We start from the raw sequence: 24,692 nt of genomic DNA on the forward strand, positions 1-24,692 counted from the left end.
AAACGAAGTTGCATCAGGACATTATTCAAAAGGGCCACAACACACTGCAGCACACCTGGACTACAAAAAGAGGAAGAAGAACACCTATACAAGGTATTCAACAAAAACGGATACCCACACAATTTCATTAACAGATGCCTCAGGGAAAGACAACGAAATGAGGACATGCCACAACCCAAAGGACTGGCCACACTCCCATACATCAGGAGCATTTCTGAACTGACAGCCAGACTGCTGCGACCACTAGGACTCATAACAGCACACAAACCAACAGCCACTCTCAGACAACAACTCACCAGGACAAAGGACCCGATTCCCAGCATGAGCAAAACCAACGTGGTTTACAAAATCTCATGCAAGGACTGCACAAAACACTACATAGGACAAACAGGAAGACAGCTAACAACCCGCATCCATGAACACCAACTGGCCATGAAACGACACGACCAGCTATCCCTGGTAGCCATACACTCTGATGACAAACAACATGAATTCGATTGGGACAACACCACCATTATAGGACAGGCCAAACAGAGAACAGCCAGGGAATTCCTAGAAGCATGGCACTCATCCACGAATTCGATCAACAGACACATCGACATAGACCCTATATACCGGCCACTGCAGCGGACAGCTACTGACAACCGGAAGCGGCAGATTCAAACCAGTATAAATGCCGGAGGAATCAGCACAGAAGCACTTCACAGGAGGCTCCCAAGCACTGAAGATGTCACCTAGATAGGGGACGAAACGTTTGCAAGAAAAACTCCCAGCTCGGCGAACTGAACCACAACGAGCACCCGAGCTACAAATCTTCTCACAAACTTAGTATTTGTTATTAGAATCATAGAGTCATAGAGATGTACAGCAGGGAAACAGACCCTTTGGTCCAACCTGTCCATGCCGACCAGATACCCCAACACAATCTATCCCACCTGCCAGCACCCAGCCCATATCCCTCCAAACCCTTACTATTCATAAACCCATCCAAATGCCTCTTAAATGTTGCAATTGTACCAGCCTCCACCATATCCTCTGGCAGCTCATTCCATACACGTACCATCCTTGGCGTGAAAACGTTGCACCTTAGGTCTGTTTTATATCTTTCCCCTCTCACGCTAAGCCTATGCCCTCTAGCTCTGGACTCCCCGATCCCAGGGAAAAGACTTTGTCTATTTGTCCTATCCATGCCACTCATAATTTTGTAAACCTCTACAAGGTCACCCCTCAGCCTCCGATGCTCCAGAGAAAAAAGCCCCAGCCTGTTCAGCTTTCCCTATAGCTCAAATCCTCCAACCCTGGCAACATCCTTGTAAATCTTTTCTGAACCCTTTCAAGTTTCACAACATCTTTCCGATAGAAAGGAGACCAGAACTGCATGCAATATTCCAACAATGGCCTAACTAACATCCTGTACAGCCGCAAAATGACCTCTCAACTCCTGTACTCAATACTCTGACCAATAAAGGAAAGCATACCAAACGCCTTCTTCACTATCCTATCTACCTGCGACTCCACTTTCAAGGAGCTATGAACCTGCACTCCAAGGTCTCTTTGTTCAGTAACACTCCCTAGGACCTTACCATTAAGTGTATAAGATCAACAGATGCCTAAGGGAAAGACAACGGAATGAGGACATGCCACAACCCAAAAGACTAGCCACACTACCATACATCAAGAGCATTTCCGAACTGACAGCCAGACTATTGCGACCACTAGGACTCATAACAGCACACAAACCAACAGCCACTCTCAGACAACAACTCACCAGAACGAAGGACCCGATACCCAGCATGAGCAAAACCAATGTAGTGTACAAAATCCCACGCAAGGACTGCACAAAACACATAGGACAAGGAAGACAGCTAACGATCTGCATCCATGAATACCAACTAGCCACGAAACGACATGACCAGCTATCCTTAGTAGCCACACACGCAGATGACAAGCAACATGAATTCAACTGGGACAACACCACTGGTATAGGACAAGCCAAATAGAGAACAGCCAGGCAATTCCTAGAGGCAATGCACTCATCCACAGATTCAATCAATAAGCACATTAACCTGGACCCAATATACCGGCCACTGCATCGGACAGTTGGAACTGCCAACCGGAAGCAGCAGATTCAAACCACTACAAATGCCGGAGGAAAGATCACAGAAGCGCATCACAGAAGGCTCCCAAGCACGGAGGATGTCACCTAGACAGGGGACGAAACGTTTGCAACACAAATTCCCAGCTCGGCGAACAGAACCACAACAATCATTTTGTATCTCCCCCATTTTCTGCGGCTCCACACAAAGGCCTTCTTGCTCATCTTTGAGGGGCCCTATTCTCTCCCTAGTTACCCTTCTGTCCTTAATATATTTTTAAAAATCCTTTGCATTCTCCTTAACTTTATTTGCCAAAGCTATCTCATGTCCCCTTTATGCCCTCCTGATTTCCCTCTTAAGTATACTCTTACTGCTTTTATACTCTTCTAAGGATTCACTTGATCTATCCTGTCTGTACCTGACATATGCTTCCTTCTTTTTCTTAACCAAACCCTCAATTTCTTTAGTCATCCAGCATTCCCTACATGTACCAACCTTTCCTTTCACCGTAATAGGAATATACTTTCTCTGGATTCTCGTTATTTCATTTCTGAAGGCTTCCCATTTTCCAGCAGTCCCTTTACCTGCAAACATCTGCCCCCAATCAACTTTTGAAAGTTCTTATCTAATACCATTAAAATTGGCCTTTCTCCAATTTAGAAGTTCAACTTTTAGATCTGGTCTATCCTTTTCCATCACTATTATAAATCTAATAGAATTATGGTTGCTGGCGTGCTCAATCACCTGCCCTGCCTTATTTCCCAAGAGTAGGTCAGGCTTTGCACCTTCTCTAGAAGCTACATCCACATACTGAATCAGAAAATTTTCTTGCACACACTTAAAAAATTCTTCTCCATCTAAACCCTTAACACTATGGCAGTCCCAGTCTATGTTTGGAAAGTTAAAATCCCCAACCATAACCATATTATTCTTACAGATAGCTGAGCTCTCCTTACAAGTTTGTTTCTCAATTTCCCACTGACTGTTCAGGGGTCTATAATACAATTCCAATTAGGTGATCATCCCTTTCTAATTTCTCAGTTCCACCCAAATAACTTCCCTGGATGTATTTCTGGGAATATCCTCCCTCAGCACACCTGTAATGCTAACCCTTATCAAAAGCACCACGCCCCCCTCCTCTCTTGCCTCCCTTTCTATCCTTCCCACAGCATTTATATCCTGGAACATTAAGCTGCCAGTTGGCCCATCCCTGAGCCATGTTTCTGTAATTGCTATGATATCCCAGTCCCACGTTTCTAATCATGCCCTGAGTTCATCTGTCTTCCCTGATAGATTCCTTGCAATGAAATAAATGCAGCTTAATTTATTAGTCCTATCTTGTCCCTGCCTGCCCTGACTGTTTGACTCACTTCTGTTCTCAACTGTACAGTCTCAGATTGATCTCTTTCCTCACTATCTCCCTGGGTCCCACCCACCCACCTTACTAGTTTAAATCTTCCCGAGCAGCTCTAGCAAATCTCCCTCTAGCATATTAGACACCTTCCAATTTAGGTGCAATTCGTCCTTCTTGTACAGGTCACTTCTACCCCAAAAGAGATTCCAATGTTCCAAAACTGTGAGTCCTTCTCCCAGACACCAGCTCCTCAGCCATGCATTTATCTGTTGAATCCTCCTAATCCTGCCCTCACTAACTCATATCACCGGGAGTAATCGAGTTATTACTACTCTCGAGGACCTCCTTTTTAAATTCCTGCCTAACTCTCTGTAATTTCTCTTCAGAATCTCAACCTTTTCCCTTCCTATGTCGTTGGTTCCAAAGTGTACAATGACCTCTTGCTGGCTCCTCTCCCCCTTGGGAACATTCTGCATCCTCTCTGAGACATCTTTGATCCTGGCACCAGAAAAGCAATACACCATTCTGATTTTTCGCTGCTGTCCTCAGAAACATCTGTCTGTGTCTCAGACGAGAGAATCCCCTAACACAATTGATCTCTTGGAACCCGATGTACCCCTCATTGCATTAGAGCCAGTCTCAATACCAGAAACTGGGCTGTTTATGCTACGTTCCCCTGAAGATCCATCACCCCCTACATTTTCCAAGTTAGCATACTTGTTTGAAATAGGTATAAAAACAGAAGACTCCTGCACTAGCTGCCTACCTCTCTTACCTTTCCTGGAGTTAACCCATCTATGTGATTGTATCTGAGACTTTCTCCCCTTCCTATAACTGCCATCCATCACATACTGTTGTTGTTGCTAATTCCTTATTGCTTCTAACTGTCTCTCCAACCAATCAATTCGATCTGATAAGATTCGCAAGTAACAGCATTTATTGCGGACATAATCCACAGCAACCCTTAAACTCTCTTTAAACTCCCATATCTGACAAGAAGCACATAATCACTCTACTAAAGACCATTTTTGCTCCTTCATAATCTACAGACCCAGAAAATAACACTGTCTTATTCCTCTACAAAACACTGCCCCAGGTTAAATTCATAGTTATGGCTTATATTTTAAGTTTAATCAAGAGACATATCACCAAAAACATATAATCAAGAAAGAACCCGCTCTACTCACTACTGCAGACTTTCTGTAGGCCACACTTTAGACAATATATTTATCTCATTCTGTACTGTGACCTCTCCCAAACAGGTTCCTTCAAGATCAGTTGCGAATTTCACTGTTTGTTAATTTTCCCAGATGCACTCTGATGTCCAGCGATACATAAATTCAACAGCAAAGGCAGTAACTGTGCAAGTTCACTGCTGTGTCAGTTAGCAGTGTGGGTTTCTTTCTCTCTCTCTCTCTCCAACACTGACCTCACCATGTGCTGCCTTTGTTTGTTCCTCTTCCTTTTAAAAGTGCTGTTGTTTTGACTTTTTTTCCTCCAAAGTTCCAAAACAATGCAACAGCATTTAAAACAGAAATCACCTCCAACACCTAAAATGCCTCAAAAAAGAGCAGCTGTTACAGCCAGAAATCTCTCCCGTCCTCCATCTTTACCGGGCCATTCATGAAAAAAATGGTAGAGAAAGTAAGTACATGCACAAGGCAATGCTTGTGTCTTTCTATTGCAACACCAAGTTCAGCGGAAACTGGCAAATGCTCTTGTGATTGTAGATGATGTTCGGGGCCTTGTTTAATGCTGGGACTGTTTAGTCCTTCTCAGTTTAACCTGCAATTTGCAGAATGCAAAGATTAGCTTGTTTAAATAGCAGACTCATCAAAATTATAGATTTAAACAAACTCTCCAGTAGAGCACAGCATTATATCAACATTGCTTCCCTTGTTTAAAGGTCAAATCGATTATCCGAACAATCAATTATCCGAAAGAAATACTGTCTGCCTGACTCATTTGGATAATCAAGGTTCCTCTGTAGTAAGTTTGCAAATGATATAAAGATTGGTGGAGTTGTGGACAGGTGAGGAAGACTGTCAAAGGATACAGCATGATATATATCAGTTGGAGTCAAGGGTAGAAAAATGGCAGATGGAGTTTAATCCAAATATAAGGTAATGCGTTTTGGAAGGTCAAACACAGGTGGAAATTATACAGTGAAAGGCTTGGTGGTGGTGCTGGTGGAGGGGAGTTCGAAAGAGATGTGAGTGGTAAGTTTTTCACACAGAGTGGTGAGTGCCTGGAATGCACTGCCAGAGGTGGTGGTTCTGGATGTAGGTTTGCTCACTTAGCTGGAAGGTTCATTTTCAAATGTTTCGTTACCATACTAGGTAACATCTTCAGTCAGCCTCCGAATAAAACACTGGTAGTGTAGCCCGCTTTCTATTAACATGTTTGAGATTCCTAGTGTTGATGACCTGGTAACATAATTTCCTATGGTGATGTTATTCCCTGTTCTTTTTCTCAGGGGTTGGTAAATGATATGCAAGTCAATGTGTTTGTTGATAGAGTTCCAGTTGGAATGCCATGCCTCTAGGAATTCTTGTGTGTATCTCTGTTTGGCTTGTCCTAGGATAGATGTGTTGTCCCTGTCGAAGTCGTGTCCTTCCTCAGTCGTATGTAAGGATACTCGTGAGAGTGGGTCATCTAATTTTATGGCAAGTTGATGTTCATGTATCCTGGTGGCTAGTGTTCTGCCTGTTTGTCACAGTTCTTGCAAGATATTTTGCAAATGACATTAGTTTTGCTTATTGTCTGTGTAGGGTCTTTCAAGATCATTAGCTGCTGTTTTAGTGCATTGGTCGGTTTGCGGGCTACCATGATGCCAAGGGATCTGAGTAGTCTGGCACTCATTTCCGAGCAAATTAAAATCGCCAAAGAAGATCACCTTGTAGTTCACTGGGACTCAGGCCACTTTCTGTATCATGGGAACATACTGTGAACAAGGGCAGGCATTGACAAAGTTCAATACTATCTGCTGTGTACCAATGCAGCCTTCAGTTGCCTGAGTGGAAGACTAATACCTCAACCCAGCAGCAAGGTCCTGGTCTACAAGCAATACAAAGAACAGTACAGCACAGGACTGTCCAAGCCAGTGCCAACAGGATTTTCCCTTCCATATGTGAACTGTCTGCACTTACGGGATCTGTATCTATCTATTCCCTGCCTATTCATGTATTTGTTCGGGTGTTTCTTGAATGCTTCTATTGTGTCTGCCTCCACCACCACCTCTTCGCCAGCTTTGAGAAGATGTGTAGCTCAGGTTGAAGTTCTGGATGTAGGTTTACTCACTGAGCTGGAAGGTTCGTTTTCAGACATTTCATCATCATGTTAGGTAACATCTTCAGTGAGCCTCCGAATGAAGCACTGGTGATGAAGCCCGCTTTCTATTTATATGTTTGAGGTTCCTAGCGTTGGTAATGTCATTTCCTGTGGTGACATCATTTCCTATAGTGATGTTATTCCCTGTTCTTTTTCTCAGGGGTTGGTAAATGGGATCCAAGTCAACATATTTGTTGATACAGTTCTGGTTGGAATGCCATGCTTCTAGGCTCTGGGGAGATGTAATCAGTAGCAAACGAGTAGGGAGGTCACAGGTCATAGAACCCCTACAGTGTGGAAGCAGGAGAAAGTGAGGACTGCAGATGCTGGAGAGACAGAGTCGAAAAGTGTGGTGCTGGAAAAGCAGAGCAGGTTAGCAGCATCTGAGGAGCAGGAGAGTTGATGCTTCGGGCATAAGTCCTTCATCTGGAATGTGAAGGAGGAAGGGGCTGAGAGATAAATAGGGGGGTGAGGGTAGGGGTGGGGCTGGGGGGAAGGTAGCTGAGGAGGCAATAGATGGATGCAGGTGAGAGACAATTGTGATAGGTTGGTAGGGAGGGTGGAGTGGATAGGTGGGAAGGAAGATGGACAGGTCAGGATGGAGTTTGCAGGTGCAGATGAAATCTGTTTGTAGTTGGCATAAGCAAATATCAAAAATAGAAGTTAGCCTAGACATTGTAGTTAGAATATGGGGAACCTCTTACAAGTGTACATGACAGACAGACATTGGCTGAAACCTTGTGGTTAGAGTATGGGGAACCTCATACAACCTCTTGTATGTGACAAACAGACAGTCGCTTAGACCTCATGGTTAGGGTACAGGGAACATTTGTGGTTTCAGGGAGGATAAAGTAAAAAAAAGGATAAAAGCATGGAAAAGACTGTTGCTGTGGATGTCTTGTAACCATCTGATTGGCATCTAACAAGAGATAAAGCTGGATATTTGAAAAGATTGTGGATTCATTTCCTTTTTTTTAAGTAATCTAAAAAACCTGTACCCAACAACGGGACAAATCTAAAGGAATGTGGCTGCCTACAGGAAAAAAAATGTCCAGATAACTTTTCCCCTCCCTGATGCATTGCAGTGTACTCAGCACAGATTCCAGCTCATCAACTGCAAGTCAGAGTGCCTGAAGTTGCAAATATCTGCTGCAGATCTGATCACTGTCAATCAGACTGATATCAACCAGTTTTCATGAAGCAGCTGCAATACATTAACTGTCTTGCCATCCATACTATGTTTTAACCAACTAGATTTAAACAGTTTTTAATTTCTCAACTGCTAATTTGCACAAATACTGTAGTTTACAGAGCAAATGGAGACAAAATGTTTACCGACTGATCATTTACATCAAATCCCCACTTAAAGTTGTAATTATATTCCTGAAAATCAGGACTTTAAGTAAAAAAAAATTAAGTAAATCATGAGTAAATCTGGTCCTGTGACCCATTCACTAAATTCCCTAGAACATCTCTGTAAGATTCAGATACGTTGTGGCTTCCAAGTCTAACAGTTAGACAATTAAAAATCTTTTGGCAACCTTTCAAACATTAGTACTGCATTAAATTTTCACAAAGCCTTTTATCAAGCCAATGCTTTTCTCTGTCAGCATTACTCACCCTCTGAAGAAAACATTTAATCCTGCATAACAGATAACTACTTAAACTCTTCAATCACTTTTAGATAGGCTTTCAGCATTCTCTGAATTTCCTCACATGCATTTCATTAAGATTTCTATTCACTTAACATATGCTATACTGCAGATGTGCAACTCCAATAACCATGTACACAAATGATGTGAAAAGGAGAATGATATTAAAAATTCAGGTAGACGGGTAAAAGTAAAAACCATTAAGCCAGGCAACTTGACACAAGGGGTTAACATAGAACATAGAACATAGAAAAATACAGCGCAGTACAGGCCCTTCAGCCCTCGATGTTGCGCCGACCGAAGCCTACCTAACCTACACTAGCCCAATAACCTCCATATGCTTGTCCAATGCCCGCTTAAATGACCATAAAGAGGGAGAGACCACCACTGCTACTGGCAGGGCATTCCATGAACTCACAACCCGCTGAGTAAAAAATTTACCCCTAATATCTGTCCTATACCTACCACCCCTTAATTTAAAGCTGTGTCCCCTAGTAACAGCTGACTCCATTAGCGGAAAAAGGTTCTCACTGTCAACCCCATCTAAACCCATAATCATCTTGTACACCTCTATCAAATCTCCCCTAGGGTTAATGTACCTTGTTTCCCATTAAGACAGTTCCGTTTTCTTTAAATGTAGCTAGGGGTCTGCTCTGAACTTGTACACACCATCACCCTCCAACTCCTTAAATCCTGGCCACTGTATAACAGCCCCATTTTTGGCTTGCTCTTTAAATTCTCAACACTGTCTAACTACTTTCTCTCAGACTCATTCTTCAAACTCATATTCCCTTTGAAATTTTTAAACTTCTGCTGTTGATGCACCGTGAAAGTCAATGCACAAATTCATAAACCATCAAGCATTGAGTTCACAGATTCATTTTTATACAATAAAATTGTATGATTCCATTATTAAAGGTACACTACCATCTGAACAACTGTATCAAAGCTTGATTGTATCCTGCTTATCGTACAGACATTGAATATCAAACTATAGGTAAGACAAAAACAAGCACTGAGACAGCTTTCCATTATTTTCAACAGATCTAACTTCACAGTGCTTGTACAATAAGACTGAGGAAGGAGAAGGAAGTGCACCACTTAATCTAGCTGTGGAACAGTTACAAAACACAACAAGTAATACAATGGAACTAATATTGTTTGATGGGTTAAGAATCACAGTTTGCAAAAGTTTAGTGATAATACCGATTATGTTTCATTTTAGAGTCATCATAGCACTACAGTAGGGTTCTTGATTACTAATAATAAAAACAATTTCCATGTGCAATTACATTTAACTTGCTAAATTCTTGTAAAAAAAAATTAAGGATGTTACACAAGAGGGCAACTAATACTATAATAAAAGCTGTGATGTGTGTCTGAAAATACAAAATGGATGACAACGCTCTATGAGAAGGTAGTTTATTTTGTTGAAAGGACAACATGGATACTGTTTCCACTTCTAGAAAAAGAAGGAAAAGAGGCAAGAGTGAGTAAGGATTTTCTAAATACTTGAAGACACCACCCATATCCTGGTCACTGAGTACTGCTACCTGTACACATAAGAATGACTTTATCCAAATAGGCTGAAGTTTATTTGAATGACTCTCGAAGAACCTGGTAGACATAGGTAACAATCTAGAATATATTAACTGCGATATTTAAAATTATTATGGCTGCTAGTTTCCGTGTAGAAGGATTATTGAAGGCATCTGCATTTCACTTGAACAGTATAAATCAGATTGCCATGCACTACTGCGTCAAAGTGATGATAGATGCCCTATTTCAGGATAGAAAAATGTGCACAAAATTTTGCATGAGAAACAGAAGGGAAGACAGATGCAATATTACCACAGTGTGATTTCTCTAGGGTTAAAGAAAATCAGAGTGCACAGACATAGCCTTTTGTGAACCTGCACATAATGCCTTACCTACATGAACAGGAAGGGCTACAGTTCACTAGAAATGCAAATGACCCATGTCTGCCACATGTGAGTTACACACATGGAAGATATATTGCTTGCCCTTGTTAGATATTCATTCTTCAATCACAGGAGTAAAGTGTGATTTGACTAACTCTGGAGAAAACCATGAACAGAATCTTATCACTAAATGAGATGGAGTCTGACATGAAATATGGAAGAATCATGTCTGAAGCCCAGCGACTCCTTTCTTGATGTTGGGAGCAACTAGATGTATATTTTGACTAAGTTCTGGACATCAAGACTAGGTTCTCACTGGGGAATGGCGAGTAGGGGGATGTTTGCTTGTTATTTGCCTTGATAGCTTCACATCTCAGCTCATTAATACATAGTTTCCTATCTTAACACCCATTGAGGAAACTAGATGCCAAGAATTCTCAACACAAAAGTCAGAGCAGACACATGATGATTTCAACTTGCTGTCTGTTCCACCGGAGTCGCAAATGTCATGCAGGAAAAGCGCAGCACCTGAGTCGACGACGATTCAGGCATAAGCCCTTCATCAGGAACGTACTACCTGTTCCACCAGATCACTATGCTGGACATCAAGCAACAAAGTCTCAGGACTTGCACTACGGTACCGGCTACATTCACTTCACATCCATAGATACTGACACTCAACATCTGTTGGCCTCTCAGATCATCTCTCATGGCATCTCTCTCGTTGACTTTTAGAAAGCTTCTGCAATTCAAATCTGGACACACCAGCAAACAGCATTCATTGAAAAGCTGCTGGAAGAATGCTTCATGCACAGGAAGAGACTCCCAGGTCATGGACTAGACCAGGGCTGTTTGCTTGCTCGCTTATTGTTCGCTCACCTCAAGCCCACTTAGATTGGACAGAAGTGAGGGGTGGGGTAGCTAGTTATTGAGGCATGTTTCAGATAATAGCATGCTAAGCCTCAGGGAGACTAAGCCTCCACGAAACGTGACAATATTGACACTCAGGCAAAAAAAGCACAAGATTTAGCCATGTATTTGAGTATAAATATATCACAGTATTGTAGCTTGGTGGTATATTTGGCTTCCAACACAGTCCAATACTGTTAAGTGCCATATCAGTATGCCAGTTACAGCCTAGCACAAAGCTAAAGTGAAACATTCCAGGTATCAACACCACAAGCTTGGAAGTGGATAGATGTTCAGGTAGGTCGTTGGCAAAATGAAAATCCTCATCAACTAAAAAAAGACTTCTTATAACAGAACCTTTTTCTGTCCAGTAAAAATCACTTTCTTCCTGTTAATTATTCTTTTTTAAAAATTACAATGCCAAAAATTACATGCAATTATGCAAACTATTGCAAAAATAATTCTGCTCCTTTAATGCCACAAATTTTATGTGGGCATTATCTGTTGCCAGCTAATTTAGATTATACACTGGGACAGCAGAGTTGTCTTATGATAAAATAATAATCCCAACAAAGTTCCTTTCAGATCGTCAGAAGTCGTGGGATAAAAGCGCTGCACCTCCTGCAGTATCTTGTCTGATAATTTAAATCAAAAATAGTTGAGAAAATAAACATCATTATACAACTTGGCTAAGATATGCCTCAATAACCTTACTCAAGCAGCTGGCAAAGAGTCACACAGTTTTAATAAGGATTTGTCCACCAAAATCATAATGTAAAACCTTAAATGTAACAGTCTACTTCTGCAGAATTTTTATGGACAACTCAAACATATTTCAAAATGTGAATATAATTCCATCTTGCATTTTGCATTTACAATCTTTTAATAAAATCAGTTATGCTATTAAATCAGGAAAATAACTACCGGCCTTTGTTACCAAAATGGGAAACAATGTACAGAGAAGACCATAAGATATAGGAGCAGAACTAGGCCAGTCAGCCCATTGAGGCGGTTTTCCCATTGAATTAGATCATGGCTGATCTGATAATCCACAACTCCACTTCCCTGACATTTTCCCATAAACTTTGATTCCCTTACTGATTAAAAATTTGTCCATCCTGGCCTTGAATATACTTAATTACCCGACCTTAACACTCCTTTACAGTAAAACAAATTCCACAGATTCACTATCCTCACCCTCTAAGAGAAGAAATCCCTTCCAATTGTGTAAGCAATTAGTTCTATATTCTCACAAATGAGAAAACAACCTTTCTACATCTACTCTGTCAAGTTCCCCTAAGAATCTTACATGTTTCAATAAGAACACCTCTCATTCTTCAAACCCTAACAGGTAGAGGCTGATCCAACTCAACTTCTACTCAAAAGAAAGTCCTTCCATACCTAGGATCAAACTTGTGTATCTTCTATCAACTGCACCCAATAACAGTACCAGAAGGGGCCTAACTCTGTTCACAGTATTCCGTTATGGCCTGACTAGTGCCTCAGAGTTTTCACAAGATCTCCCTATTTTTACATCCCCTTCCCTTTGAAATAAAGGTCAACATTGCATTTGTCTTCCCTATTACCTGCTGAATTTGTTTGCTAGCTTTTATGATTATTGCACGCGGCCAGAAAATCCCTCTGTGCTTTAGCTCTCTGAAGTCTTTCTGCATAAATAATATTCAGCTCCTCTACTCTTGCTGCCAAAGTACATAACCTCAGATTAGTTTTTGTCTACTCACCTAACCTGTCTATATCCCTCTTCAGACTCTGTCATCCCCACCACTTGCCTTCCCAATAATATTTGATGGACACATTCCATACTTACATGAAAACTAATAGCCTGACAGGGCATCATCACCACTTAATTCGGTAAAGAATAATGAATCCCTCATTTCCTTTTCCCTTTGTAGAGAGGGAGAAATTGAATGAAATTTTACTGAATTGCTATCTCTCTTCAAGTCTGACATGGTGTATAATTTTTCTTTCATCCTTCCCAGCAAAAATTCAGCAATGATCATTTTTGATAAACTCTTCACAATAGAAAAATATCCGATAAAACTTTCATATCTTTTTCCTAGCATTGCTCCATTTACTGCGACAAAAATATTTCTTTTCTATACACGTGGTAAACAGCATGGCAAGTTGTCAAAGATTGGCTCAGGAATGAATGAGCGATATTGCAGCAATCATTAATTTGTCTTTTCTAGTGCACCACACAAACCTCCATCGCAAAGGTATCATCTGCATGTTATGGCAGTTTACAATGCATCAGAAACTAAATGAATCTACCACAGAGCCTCTGAAAAAGAGCAAATGATGATGATTTATTGACAACATTAGTTACTCATAGTTCTAGCCTGTGGCATTGAAGATCACACAGCTGAAGAGCCTTTTGATGTGTATGAAAGGTTATTGGGGTGGGGTGTTTGAAGAACTGACAAAGAACCACAATCTAAACAATGCACAGATATGTTACTTGATACTTGCATTCCTTCTAAATCAGAGTCGTTCTACCAGTTATTTAAAAGTTCTTATTCCAAAGTGCAAAATTCAATACAATTCACTTCGGCAAATTGGAGGAGATTGAACTTTAAAAACTGACAAACAATCAAATTATTAATTTTGTGTTCAAAATTTCCATTTTCATGAAGTCTTTCATTCATCTAACCTTATACAGTCCCAAAACCTACAGATCAGCAAAATCCCAGTTTCTACTATGTTAGCTGATCTCAACAATTTCCAAAAGAAAGGTGCACAGACGTATATGCGTCTTACAGACACAAGAATAACTTACTTCAGTCAAAAAAGTTAAGTGGGTTAAAAGTAAAAACTAAATCATTATCTGGTTAGTGAAATATTTGATTGAAATTACTTACCCTTTTTTGCTCTTTGATGTATTTAATTGTATCCTCCCTTGCTTTTTGAATTGCCTCTGTTACAGCTTTCTCAGTTCTTTTTCTTTCTTGGTTTACAGCTTCTCTTATAGCCTCCTGTTGAGAGGTTAAAATGGTGGATAATCAATCCTTGCATCCATGAACTCTGGGGAATTGTGATCTGTTCATGGAACTCTGTTAATAGTCATAATTGGAAAAATAGGTGGAGACAAGAAGTGCATTTATAGAGCATTCCCTTTGCAAAATACCCCAAAATATGTCATAGAAGTAATTATAATAGAAGCATAGAAAATCGGAGCAGGAATAGGCCATTTGGATCTTTGAGCTGTTGAACCATTCATTATGGTCATGGCCAATCATCCAACTCTCCAGCCTATTCCCACTCATCTCTCCATGATCCTTTGATCCCTTTAACTCCAAGTGCTATACCTAACTCTCTTTGAACTCATACAATGTTTTGGCTCCTATTGCTTTCTGTGTAGCAAACTGCACAGGATCACTACTCTCTCAGCGAAGAAACTTCTCTTCATCTCAATCTTAAATAGTCCACCTCATATCCTGAGACTGTAACCCCTAGTTCTGGACTCTCTACTCATCAGCAAACTCCTCATCCATCTACATTGTCTAATCCTGTTAGATTTGTATAGGTTTCTATGAGATTCTCCCTTATTCGTCTGAATGGCAGTAACTAAAAACTTAATCAATTCAAGCTCTCCTCATACATCAATACTGCTGTTCCAAGAATCAGTCTGGTAAATCTTTGCTGCACTCCCCTAAAGCAAGAACATGCTTCTGCAGATTAGAAGACCAAAATTGTACATAATTTTCTAGGCACAGTCTCAGCAACATCCTGCATAATTGCAGCAATACATTCCTGCTCCTGTATTCAAGTAGTCTTGCTATGAAGGCCAAGAGATCATTTGCCTTCTTGACTATCTGTTGCACCTGCATGCTTACCTTAAGTAACTGATGTATAAAGACACCAGGTCTCATTGCATATTCTGCTCTCTCAATTTATACCCAGACAATAATGTGTCTTCTTGTTACCAAACCTCACATTTATCCATATTATACTTCATCTGTCATGCATTTGCCCACTCAGTCAGCTGTTCAAATCACACTAAAGCATCTCTGTATCCTTTTCACAGTTCACCCTCCCACCCAGCTCTGCATCATCTGAGGGCGTGCAAATATTACATTTACCGGTAGTTCCTTCATTCAAATAATTAATACATCTCATGAATAGGTGGGGCCCTCGTACAGATCCCTGATAAATCAAATCCACCTCATCAACCCTACAAATCACACCTAAAAGAATTCCAGTAGATTTGTCAAGCATAATTTCCCAATCTGTTCGATCCTGCCACTGTTTTCCCAACAAACAAAACTTGACAGAAAACCAAACAGATTTAACTAGACAGTGCTCCTCCATCACTCAGTCACACAATTAGACCCTTGCCATGACAGTTACTGTGCCAGCCACTGGACTTTACAAAACATTTTAAATGCAGAAACTTTGCAAACTTGCAAAAGATTTTTTAATTATCTGCCCAATTACATTGGTTGGCTGATGCTTTTAAGTTTACCCACCATCAAAAGAAAGCAGTCTTTAAAGATGATTTATACTCAATTCCTTGCATCCTTTCTTGTAAACTCCTATCGAGTCAAAAAATGTCTGGGAAACAAATCCACAGCAATAGTAATGAAGCTGATTCTAAAACTCAAGGCAGTCAGAATATGACCAATTAAATGCAATTAATACACCATATGATATCTGATGAGCAAATCTATCAGCATTCTGTGGCAATTTTAAGACAGCACACATTTTCCTGCATTCCCAGTTTTTGGTTCAAAGGTTGATAGCTCTTAGGGCTAAAGTGATCTTAGGGTCTGGGGAGAAAACAGGAAGAGGGGATTGAGTTGGATGATCAGCCCTGATTACGTTGAATGGCAAAACAGCTTTGAAGGGCTGAAAGCCCATTCTTGCTCATATTTTCTATGCTTCTATTTTGCATCCTGTCACATCAAAGAAGCAACACATATAAATCGCTCTGAACAATTAGAAGAAAATCGCATAGATAATATTAACAGTTTCTGAAATTTCTTACATTAGAATTCCAGAAGTTATTAATACAAACAGAAAAAAATCATTTTCCTGCATAATCTTCTCATGACTGAAGGCTATTACTTATACTGGTTACATTACGCTAGCTTGGTCATAGATACCTCAACTATATTAATAGTCACCTGTGCCTTGATAGTGATTATTTACTAGCTTAGTAAAAAGGAGTTGAATCTAATTTTCCCTATTGAGCATCTATAAGTTTGAGGATGAACCCCGGCTTCACGCGGAAATGGCAATGGGAGCAATGGGAGCAATAACAAGTTGGTTGCTTGTAGGATCATCCAAGGAACAGGAAATTCGACGTTTCGGGCCAGAGCCCTTCATCAGGAATCAGGAATCCTGATGAAGGGCTCTGGCCCGAAACGTCAAATTTCCTGTTCCTTGGATGCTGCCTAACCTGCTGTGCTTTAAAAAGCAACACATTTTCAGCTCTGATCTCCAGCATCTGCAGACCTCACTTTTTACTGCTTGTAGGATCACAGGGCATTAGAACAGGTGTGATGGTAGGACAGGGGAACATAGATATTGGTGAAAATGAATAAAATGGACGAATTTAAGAGACTGCACATAAAGTCAAAGCAAAGATGGTGGGACTATGAACAATGCTTCCTGGTTGGTTGAAAAGGGGTAGACTAGCACTTAACTGTTTGAGGTGGAAGTGAGGTGATAGTGATGAAGTAGTTTGGGTAGTGCCTCAGATCAGCTTGGTTGTATCTGTGACTGACTGTTATACCATTACATTTTACATTTTATTTCGGTTTATGAACCTGAGATATTATAGTACTTTATTTCTCCCAGAAGGAATAGATCATATAATTCCATGAAGAAATATTTTCCATGTCACAGAATTAAAATCAACCTAAGCAGTCAAAGAATAATGCTTATTTCAGATGTTCCACAGAACTAATGAATAAATCCAGATTCAAATGATTCTAATTTGTGCAATTACATTTACCTGGTTTTTTTCCCTTTCTTCTTGGAATGCTGCTTGGATAGCCTGTTCAAATTTTTCTTGGTCCTTACAACGCTCAATTTCCCATAGTTCTCTTTTTTCCAGCTGGATTTTTTCCATCCTTTCCCTCTCTTCTTGCACAGCTTTCAAAACAGCCTCCATAATGATTTCCTTTTCTGCCTGTGTAACAAAGCATTGTTCAAAAGGAGTTTTAAGAAAAAAATCAAAAGGCATTTAAACCAAATATAATACCACATAAAAATCCATTGCCATATACTAAATAAAAGATCAGAGGAACTAACAAATGTTGTATGCTGAAAAATGAAATGCTTCTGCCAACTTCAACAGGAATTGGATTACAAAGCTGGAAGCAGATGCTTCAGAAATATTGTTGTCCCTGTTATTATAGCATCACTTGCCAATAATGCAAATTTTTCTTGTTACAATATTGTTACAGTGGTGATGTTAGGAAAATGGCTGCCATTGGCAACCACAGAGACCATCTACGATTTCAAGGAAAGAATCAATCTTCAAAAGCCTACATAAAACAGATGACAAGAATACTACAGTATCGAATAAAATTAAAACAAGGTTACAATGTTTTCTTATTAATCACCACTCTATAATCTAACTTTATACTAATGCATCAAGTTAACTGTTCGGTTCAATAATCAGGAAAGTCACAAAGTTAATAATAGTATTCAATACAAATTTGCACATACATTTTCTAACTACCCTCCATTTTATTAATTATTATTAACTATGTTTCCAATAACAACTCAATAGAATCTTTAAAGCAGTAAAACATTCAAAGGGTTTTATGGAAGTCTAATCAGACGAAAACTGACAACACGTCAAAAACAAAAGAGACAATAGGAAAGTTAGCCAAAAGGTTTGGTCAAAGAAGTAGTGTTTTTCCTATTTAGTTAAACATGCCAGTGTTTGAAATCATATGAGGGAAACTGGGATAGATCATAACTGATTATTCATCCTCTTTCTTTGATGATGCAAAATATTGACTAAGCCCTAAAATGTCCTCAGCTAAAGTAAAATGCAAAGATATGTAAAAACTTTACTTCAAGCAAGTGCAGTACGACCTTAGATACCAAGATGGCATACCTTTGTAAATCCATATGCTGCATCACATCAATTATTATTTACCTAACACTTCATCAAGACCCAAACTGGCAATTGTACTTGAAAAACACTATGAGCCTCCAATGCAGTGGTTTTCAATTAGAAATAATAAGCTCTCCATCAAATGACATGTGTTCATTGTTAAAATAATAAGTGAAATTCACCTTGCAAAAAAAAAGCCAGGCTTTTTAAAATCATAGAATCCCTAGAGTGAAGAAGAGATCACTCAGCTCATTGAGTCTGCACTGATCTCCGAAGAGCATCCCACCCAGAGCCATCCCCCACATCCTAAATAACCCCGCATTTACTGTGACTCCTTAACCTAGCCCGTACATCCTTGGACACTATGGGACAAGTTAGCATGGCCAATTCACCTAGGCTGCATATCTTTAAACTGTGAAAGGAAACTGAAGCACCTGGCAGAAACCCATGCAGACACAGGAGGAATTTGTACACAATCATCTAAGGCTGGAATCAAACTTGGGTCCCTGGGTATGAGAGAAAGTGAGGACTGTAGATGCTGGAGATCAGAGTTGAAAAGTGTGGCACTGGAAAAGCACAGCAGCTTCCGAGGAGCAGGAGAATCGACATTTCGGGCATAGGCTCTTCACCAGGAATGTTTGGGGGGGGGGGGAGGGGTTTGCTGCTGAAGGGGGCTGATAAATAGTAGAGGCAGGTGGGCTGGGGGAAAAGTAGTTGGGAAGGTGATAGCTCGATGCAGGTGGGGTGGGGGGGGTGATGGTAATAGGTCGGAGCGGAGGATGGAGCTGATAGGTAGCAAGGTAGATGGACAGGTGGGACAGTTGAAGAGGACTGTGCAGAGTTGGAGGGTTGGATCTGGGAATAAGGCCTCATCTCCCCTCCCCCCCCCACCTCATCCCAGATGCAGCCTTCCAACTCAGCACCACCTTTTTGAACTGTCCCACCTGTCCATCTTCTTTCCAGCCTATCCGCTCCACCCTCCGCTCTGACCTATTACCATCACCCCCCACCTGCATCTAACTATTGCCTTCCCAGCTACCTTCCCCACTAACCCCCCCATCCCCCACCCCGACACCACCATCCCCTCCTATTTATCTCTCAGGCCTCTTCCACACCTCCTGCATTCCTGATGAAGAGTTTGTGCCGAAAATGTCAATTCTCCTGCTCCTCGGACGCTGCCGTTCTACTGGGCTTTTCCAGCACCACACTTTTCGTCCCTGGGATTGAGGCTGCTGTGCTAACCACTGTGCCACAAACAATATATTATGCCTGTTTATGAATACAATCATCTTATGATGGCTAGTAAACAAAGCTAAAATTCCCTAAAATTTTGCTATTCATTCCTGTATTATTTTCATATTTTCTGAACAATAAATAACCAGCTGGGAGAATGAATAAAGATCATTAGTGCAGTTCATAATATCAATGGATGCTGAAAATTTGTACTTATTTTTAGCTATATATTTGTTGTATGAAAACTCCCCACAGTGCATTCAATTTTTAATATTGAAAGGTCCAGATAAAGATGAACTCATCCAAAATAGAATTAATTTTATTGAACTGTATAAAATATATAATAGATAGTGGGTAGGAAAACCAAAGCAAAGGTTTAAGTTTTGGGCGGCACGGTGGCACAGTGGTTAGCACTGCTGCCTCACAGCGCCTGAGACCCGGGTTCAATTCCCGACTCAGGCGACTGACTGTGTGGAGTTTGCACGTTCTCCCCGTGTCTGCGTGGGTTTCCTCCGGGTGCTCCGGTTTCCTCCCACAGTCCAAAGATGTGCGGGTCAGGTGAATTGGCCATGCTAAATTGCCCATAGTGTTAGGTCGGGGTAAATGTAGGGGTATGGGTGGGTTGCGCTTCGGCGGGTCGGTGTGGACTTGTTGGGCCGAAGGGCCTGTTTCCACACTGTAAGTCTAATCTAATCTAATCTAAAACGATTTATCGTTTTTGGAAGTTTGCCTCCACCTGATTACAGGGAAATTCTGTGTCTAATTATATAGTCACGCAGTATTGTAACACGGTCTCTTTAAAAAGGAAAACTTTAACACAGAAATTCTGTTAAGCCAGATTAATTTTTTAAAAATACCTTTACAACTTCTCCCATTGCCTCAGTGCTTCGTAGTCTTTCTTCTGCAATACATCTTTCAAGAGTATTCTGTAAACAATTCAGCAAGTGTTCAGATATTTTACACACCAAAGACAATATCAAAAAGTGATTGTTTGACAAAAGAATTGAAAATTTACCTTATGCTGTTTTGCTTGTTCCTCCAAAGCTTCTTTTATCTTATTTTGTAATGCAAATTTTTCTTCCTCCAGTAGGTCAAGCAGTTGCTCATGCTGGAAGACCATATAGTTGACAAAATGAGCAGCAAATCACACAGCATGTGATTTTTCAGACATCAAGTAATAATGAATCATTGCCTTGACTTATACTTAAAAAGTTATACAGAAGAGGAAATTACTGATTTTAACTGTGGATGAGTTTCAAACTCACTCCTGGGCATAATTAACGTCTTGCCAGACCTGTTCCAATCCAGTTCCTGGCAGAAGGTGGCTGGGATGCAGCTTGCAACACCTGGAAAATCTGGCATTAGATGTGTGAGAATGGGATTCTGGATGGCTCACACAAGAAAGAGGGCACAATTTGGTTTAAGGGTCTGGGAAGAGCAAGAGCAACCATTCAAGTCCGACAAAGAACAGTCAAAAACCTAAATGTTTGGGTCTTTTTATGTTTTGGCAGATCCAGCCTCTCTTTGCCTTGTAAAAAAAACTGCAGGATTTCTCCACTCAGGCTAAAGTTAAAATTCAAGAAGGAGCTAATGATGCTACTCATTGTGACCTGCATATTTAAAAACAGTACTGTCAACTGTGGGGCAAACAAAAATTGCAGTCAGGTGGATTTATTTAACCTTCCAGCTAGCAGTTGGAAAACACTTAAAGCAGAATTGCCTCCAATCCCCGAAATCCCTCCATTGTAACTTTTGATTAGAATATATTTAGAACAGGTTCTTCCCTTTTTAAACATACTGAATTGATATATGAAAATAAAATTAGGGTAAATTTTTACAGAGGGGTGGTTCGTGTGTGGAATGAACTTCCTAAGGAAATGGTGAATATAGGTACAATTACAACATTTAAAAGACATTTTATAGATGTATGAATAGGAAAGGTTTGAAGTGATATGGGCGAGGAGCAGGTAAGTGAGACTAGTTTAGTTTGGGATCATGTTTGGCATGGATTGGTTGGACTGAAGTGTCCATTTCGGTGCTGTATGACTCTATGACCTGCTATACTCTAGTTTATGGATGGTCACTTAGTAATACAGAACTTGAGCATTGCTAAACAAAAAAGTAACATACTGTGGAATTTTTTTGCTTTGCAATCATCAGGAAGAGACAAGAATGCCACATTTCAAAGCAACAATCTATACAACATAAGAATGGCTACTGTAATTGCTTGCCAATCAACCTGAATTGGCTGAGGTGTTGCCGTAGAGAAAGCACAAAGGCATTTTGTTTCACATGCATTTGCTTAATTTAAAAAAATGCTTAATGTCTGTCCATGTTCCTTTTTCTTATTGAGTACAGGTCACTGCAGAGGGAATATATTCAATTTCAACAAAGCATAAATGAACCACATCAGAACCACAACAGAAAACCATAAACTGATAGTTAATGTAATTCTTAGCAAACTCAGGATTGCTCATAGAACCTCATCTAACATTAGACATTATGTTCTCAGTTTTGCAAAAACAAGTTATTTGAATATAATTCATATTCTGCCTGATGCGCACAGCTGAAAGGGTGTGACGTTTGATATGATACATCAGATACTGGGATGTATGGCTTATGTACCTGCATAGCACCAGAACTGAAATTCATAAATCAAATTATGCTTTTATACCACAAGTCATCTAAACATCTTTTTGGTTGATTGTCTGCATCCTGTTGGCGAAAAGTGTTACTGCTGTATAGTAGCAGCATAAAACAGATTGCTCAAATTTTTGAAATATCTGACTATTCCAGTATAATTTGATGTGTGGGAACAATAGATTCCGGATGTAATCTTTATAGCAATGCTTTGACTAGAATCAACTTGGTGCACCCTTTCTCATGCAGCATAAATTTATGGTCCCTTCGAAATCTAACACTCTTGCATTTGTCCAAAGTGAACAGCTTCAACTGCATGTCTCCTTTTTCAGCAATATTTAAATGTGCACACTTACTTGCTTGCTTCAAACTTGCTATTGTAAAAATGCAAGAAATGGGAGTATTAATATACACCAAAATGCAAAAACAAAATTAATTCAGTATGAAGAGTTATATTCAGCTTCAAAGGGGCCTTTACTCATCCTGATTTTCATTTTTCTGATATAATGGTTATATTGTTATTATGGTCTCTCCCACAGGGTTTAAAATCAGTGGCAGACAAATTACACTCCATGAAAACAATAGAAATATGCACAAAGTTCAAATTTGTACACTAGACTATACAGAAATTCCAAACCAGAGCAGAGTGTTAACATCTATCTTATTGCTTGAGAAAGCAAGTAATATTTTTACACAATTTTCTTTTTTATATCTGCAACCATATTACTAGATTTATTAAACTGCAAGGTTTTGGATGAGGGGGCAAGCATTTTGGCACTGTGAATGTGTCAAAGCACTGAGGAACATACACATTCTCTCAGAACTCTAGGCAATCTGCATGTAACTCCAAGCAGACAATTCAAGAGTATTACTGAAGTCACAACACCATAAAGCCAGGGATCTCAAAATGTAAGTAAAAGAACCATAAAAGCAACCTTAAAATGAAGGAAGGAAGCTAGAATTATTTTGTAATTTTTCTCCTCTTTTTTTTTCCTCTCCATGCGTAGCCAATGTCAGTTTCCACACCATGAGAAACAGGAGTAGGACAGAAGATAAAAATAGCTGGGAAGGGGGTTCTGATTTTTAAAATGGATGAATTGAGAAGCGAAATCAAAATTAACAGGATTATTGGCTTGCAAAACAAGCTACTTAGAATTCAGAACCTTTGTTATAAAATGCAATTTAGCAGATTTATGCTCCTTAACAATGAAGGTGTAACCTCTCATTTATGAAATGGTTGTGACTAATACGGAAACATAAAGTACTGAAACGTAAGGAGTATTTGGCCCTTCCACACCCCTCCGCCATTCAATATAATCATCACTGATTATCCAGCTTAGAGATCTATTCCCACTTTCTCCATAGACCCTTTGACCCCTTTGCCCCAAAATAAATAACCTCAGCAAAACATTCAATGTTTTGGCTTCAACTGCTTTCTTTAGCAGAGAATTTGACAGGCTCACTATTCTTTGGGTGAAGAAATTTCTCATCTCAATCCTAAATGGCCTAACCCATAACCTAAAATTGAGACCTTTGATTCTAAACTCCCTAATCATCTGGAACATCCTGATGTTTAATATGTAGTTCTGCTAGCATTTTATTGTTTTCTGTGACAGCCTCCTTCCTTCTTTTAAACTCCAGTGAATATAACCCTAGCCGATCAAGTCTCTCTTCATTCACCAGAGTGCCATTCCAAGAACAAATCTGGTAAACCTTTGCCGCACACCTTTCCTCAGATAAGGAGACCAAAAATACACACAATATTCCAGCTGTGGTTACAGCAAAAACCTGTATAGCTGGAGCAAAACATCCTTGCTCCTGTACTCAAATATTTGCTATAAAGGCCAACATACCATTTGCCTTTTTGACCACCAGTTGCTTACTTTCAACGACTGGTGTACAAGCACACCAGGGCATTGTTGCTGCTCCCAGTTTCCCAACCTGTCACATTTCAGACAATAATCTTCCTACTTCTTCTGCTACCAAAGTGGATAAGTTCACATTCATCCAAATTTTACTTCAACTTCCATGCATTTGACCACTCACTCAACTTGTCCCAATCTCAACAAACATTTCTGCATCCTCCTCACAGTTCACTGTTCCACTCGGCTTTGTGCCATCTGCAAACTTGGAGATATTACATTTAGTTGCCTCATCTAACTCATTAATACATTTTGCAAATAGCTGAGATTCAACCATTAGTCCATGTGATACTCCACTCATCACTGCCTGCTGCTCAGAAAAATACTCCATTTATTCCCATTTGCTGTTTCCCATCTTTCAATCAGTTCTCAAGTACTCAGGTACACTAAGTCCAATCCTGTGCACTTTAATTTTGCATGGCAATCATTTATGCAGTACCTTACCAAACGTTTCCTTGAAAGATCAAGTAAACCGATCCATTGGTTGTTCCTTATCAACTTGACTAGTTACATTCTCGAAAAGGTCCAATAGATTTGTTAA

General features: G+C 40.0%; 1 protein-coding gene across 4 annotated transcripts in view; it reads right to left on the reverse strand.

Annotated features, from left to right (window-relative positions):
* The window catches only part of LOC132824938 (coiled-coil domain-containing protein 91-like), a 187,864-nt gene that overhangs the window by 44,847 nt on the left and 118,325 nt on the right, over positions 1-24,692 (reverse strand). For all 4 annotated transcript variants that reach the window (XM_060839829.1, XM_060839830.1, XM_060839831.1 and 1 more), the window contains 4 exons: positions 20,605-20,697; positions 20,447-20,515; positions 17,241-17,417; positions 14,143-14,256 (listed from right to left, as the gene is read on the reverse strand). In XM_060839829.1, the coding sequence (XP_060695812.1) occupies positions 14,143-14,256; positions 17,241-17,417; positions 20,447-20,515; positions 20,605-20,697 (453 nt within the window). The remainder of the gene's footprint in view (positions 1-14,142; positions 14,257-17,240; positions 17,418-20,446; positions 20,516-20,604; positions 20,698-24,692) is intronic.

This window comes from Hemiscyllium ocellatum, chromosome 19 (genome assembly GCF_020745735.1).
Source record: "Hemiscyllium ocellatum isolate sHemOce1 chromosome 19, sHemOce1.pat.X.cur, whole genome shotgun sequence".
NCBI lineage: Eukaryota > Metazoa > Chordata > Chondrichthyes > Orectolobiformes > Hemiscylliidae > Hemiscyllium > Hemiscyllium ocellatum.